Genomic DNA, 4163 nt, shown 5'->3' with positions numbered 1-4163 from the left:
CCATAAGTGAGTCCACCCCTCACATTATATACAGTATCTCCTATAAGCGAGTCCACCCCTCACATTATATACAGTATATCCCATAAGTGAGTCCACCCCTCACATTATATACAGTATCTCCCATAAGTGAGTCCACCCCTCACATTATATACAGTTTATCCCATAAGTGAGTCCACCCCTCACATTATATATACAGTATATCCCATAAGTGAGTCCACCCCTCAGATTATATATACAGCATCTCCCATAAGTGAGTCCACCCCTCACATTATATATACAGTATCTCCCATAAGTGAGTCCACCCCTCACATTATATACAGTATATGCCATAAGTGAGTCCACCCCTCACATTATATATACAGTATCTCCCATAAGTGAGTCCACCCCTCACATTATATACAGTATATCCCATAAGTGAGTCCACCCCTCACATTATATATACAGTATCTCCCATAAGTGAGTCCACCCCTCAGATTATATATACAGTATCTCCCATAAGTGAGTCCACCCCTCACATTATATATACAGTATATACCATAAGTGAGTCCACCCCTCACATTATATACAGTATCTCCCATATGAGATACATAGATATGAGATAGATAGCTAGAAATAAGATAGATACATTTAAAATAGATATATAGAAATAAGATAAATAAATAAATAGATAGATAGCTCTAGCAATGTGAAACATCTATGCAGACAGTGCCCCCTAGTGGTCTATATGAGTTTCTCTCCAGTATATCTATAGGTTTTGTGCAGCCAGTCTCTTAGGTGTTTGTAGCTGTGTCTACTAGCAGCACAGAAATACACGGCAGAATCCTTGCTCTCGGCTGCAGCTTTCCCCAGAGAAGACTTCAGAATAGAAGGTCTATGGAACGTCCAGCTGTCGTATCCGGCCTCCATGTCTGCACTGTTAGCGTCTGTGGAATACACCACGATCTGCAGAGCTTGACTGGGTTTCTGTTGGTACCAAAGTGCCACATAATTGTCATTGCTGTCCTGGTGACAGGACATGTTCACTGGCTGCCCGGTGGGGACCATCAGGAGAAGGTCACTCTGAGTCACCTTTACCTGGCAACAACCTGAAAAACACAAAAAGTTGAGTGAAACATTGTTTGGTTGGTATTCATCAACCCCAATATTCCTAGATGAGCAGCTGTGGGTACCACAAATCTACAAGAGAAACTATGTGGGCGCTACAATAGTGCCCATAGCGGTACCCACTACTTGTTAAAAGGGGGAATAACTGAATAGGTAGTAATAGTTATGTTAACACTGTGTATCTTTCTATATCTATTAATCTATCTCTCTATCTATTATCTATCTATCTATATCTATCTCATATGTATCTATCTTATATCTATCTATCTCATAACTATCTCATATCTATCTCATATCTGTCTATCTATCTATCTATCTATCATCAATCTAGGACATATTTTACCTATCAAATCTCTGTGTCCCTAACTTGAGAATGTTTCCTATTGTTGGTGACCATGGGGGGACCCTCCATGAAAATGCTAATGTCTATGGTAATTTCCAGAGTAAACCTTATAGACAAGTTATTATTATGGTTTAGGTGTCATAAATTGTAATATAATGAAAAGTTCTGCAACTTCCTAATATAACTTGTGCTTACATTTTTCATTTTCAAGATCACTGCTTGCTTGTCTCCAAACTGATATGTTTTAACTGCACTGATACATTGTAACAAACTAGACATAAAATGTGAACTTCGGCGTTTACTCCTCCCAGGACTATTTAGGACTGAATAAAATGTTATCAAACTCTAAATATTTGGTCTTCAGCCTCAGGATGTAAACAACAATATTGGGTTATGAATAACAACATAAAGTACATGTCACAAGTATTACATAAAACTAGATGAGACCCTCAGACAGTTTGTGCCCCAGTTAACTTCCATATGAAGATTGCATCAAATTGTGGAACCGATGAGTTAATATTAACCCTTACCTTGGAGAACTTCAATTATCAGTATGAGAAGAATCTGGTTATTCATGGTTATGGTGATTCCAATGTATCTGAAAGGATTTGAAGTACAAGAATTCGTCCGCCGCGCTCCCCAATAGTTGTGGCCCCGGCTCCCCAATAGTTGTGGCCCCGGCTCTTCTAACTTTCTATGAGATCATTTGGTTTCCTGTTCCCTCCCATAGTATCATTTGTTCTCATCTTCTCAGTGATATTGCAGGAATAGACAGAGGAAATGTCAGCGCAGCCTCAGACAACGTAACGTGGTGACATGAAGCTTCTGGGTCCTAATGTAACGTCTGTCTATAACAACAACAACCCCCCCCCCCCTAACTACCATATGCCAATTATAATACTGGTGTCTTCTCCTGAGGCATAGATGGGCACCATGGCCTGGCAACCACCACAATTCTCACCCCTATGACTAGGCTCCTGTCTGCCATATTGCAAAGATATTTGCCTCTAGCAGCATAGTTCCTCGGTTAAATATCTCTGTAATACAGTTCTGCCATATGAAACCTTATACAGTGATCCCTCAACTTACAATGGCCTCAACATACAATAGTTTCAACATACAATGGTCTTTTCTGGACCATTGTAACTTGAAACCAGACTCAACATACAATGTACGGACAGTCCAGATCTGTGAAACGTGTCAATGGCCGGAAGAACCGACCAATCAGAAGGGACATTTACACCTGTACTACTGAAGTGTATGCACTGACTGGTGTCTGGTAGCACCCCCTACAGTACAGGGTGGTATTACATGTTCTGTACGACTCTTTACTCTTTAGCTGCTCCTTTGGATACCAGGTGAGGGAGCGGCTACATTTTGCATGTACTGTACAGGACCCTGAAGAAGCTCCTGTCCTCTATACAGACCAGTTTTTCCAAACCAGGGTGCCTCCAGCTGTTGCAAAACTACAACTCCCAGCATGCCTGGACAGCCTTTGGCTGTCCAGGCATCCTGGGAGTTGTAGTTTTGCAACAGCTGGAGGCACCCTGGATGGGAAACACTGACATAGACAGTGATTTACAACTTCCAGCAGCTCTTTCTTACTGTTATATATAAGGACTTGCTTTATTTATGTTAGTTATCTGCTTATTTTTGCTTAATCCTCACCTTTTCCTATTTTTGGATGACATTTTGGGGCTTCAGAACCAATTACCAGGTTTCCATAGAGTTATGGTCTCAACATACAATGGTTTCAACATACAATGGTCGTCCTGGAACCAATTAATATTGTAACTTGAGGGACCAATGTACAGAATTTATGATTTTTTTTTTTTACCTATAAGGTAGATGTACATTAAATTAGGTAGGTAAGTAGCAAGTCCTTCCCATAGGTAGGTAGGTCCCCCTTTAGGTAGCTTGAAATCATGTTGGGAAGATAGAGCTCCCCCCCCCCCCCCCCCCTCCTTATGAAGTAATGAAGTAAGTTGGTAGCTATAACCAACATTAGGTAGGTTGGTAGGCATCTATACCTTCATTAAGAAGGAAGGTCCCCATTAAGTAGGTAGGCATCTTCAACCCCCATTATGTAAGTAGACCTCTATTAGGTAGGTAGATTTACCCATTAGACAGGTAGGTAATTAGACCCACCCATTAGGTTGTCAGCTATACAACCATTAGATAGGTAGTTTGAACTCCCATTAGGTAGGTAGTTATACCCCAATTAGGTAGGTAAATGCTCTCTTAGGTGTGTAGGTAGTAGTTAGATAGTACCCCGCATTAAGTAGGTAGATCCTCCTTTAGACAGATAGGTAATTAGACCCCCATAGGGTAGGTAGATGCCCCATTAGATATGTAGGTCATTAGAACTCACATTGGTTAGCTATACCCTAATTAGGTAGGTAAATGTCCCATTAGGTATGTAGGTAGGTAGCTAGAACCCCCATTAGATAGGTAGATCTCCCATTAGATAGGTAGTTAGTTAGAACCCCAACAGTTAGGTAGGTAAGTGACTATAGATATGTATATTTAATATGAAATAAATTTTTGTTTGAAATAACATATTTAAAAAAGTGAATAAGTCCCTCCACAAAAAAATAAAAAATAAGTAATTATTCCTGTCTTTTCCCATTTTACAAATATAACAATGTAAAAAAAAATAAACATACTTGGTATCGCTACAATGGCGAAATGTCTGAACTTTTAAAATATAACGTTA

The 4163-nt window shown here is 39.9% G+C and overlaps 1 gene segment (V, D, J or C); it reads right to left on the bottom strand.

Moving 5' to 3' along the window:
* Positions 1-720: 720 nt before the first annotated feature.
* LOC130283096 (T cell receptor beta variable 10-3-like) lies at positions 721-2102 on the bottom strand. The segment is given in 2 exon segments: positions 721-1085; positions 1978-2102. Coding segments are annotated over 2 exon segments (411 nt in total).
* Positions 2103-4163: the final 2061 nt, after the last annotated feature.

This window comes from Hyla sarda, chromosome 7, assembly GCF_029499605.1.
Source record: "Hyla sarda isolate aHylSar1 chromosome 7, aHylSar1.hap1, whole genome shotgun sequence".
NCBI lineage: Eukaryota > Metazoa > Chordata > Amphibia > Anura > Hylidae > Hyla > Hyla sarda.
The sequence above is the reverse complement of the archived record's forward strand: the minus strand, read 5'-3'. Positions and strand labels throughout refer to the sequence as shown.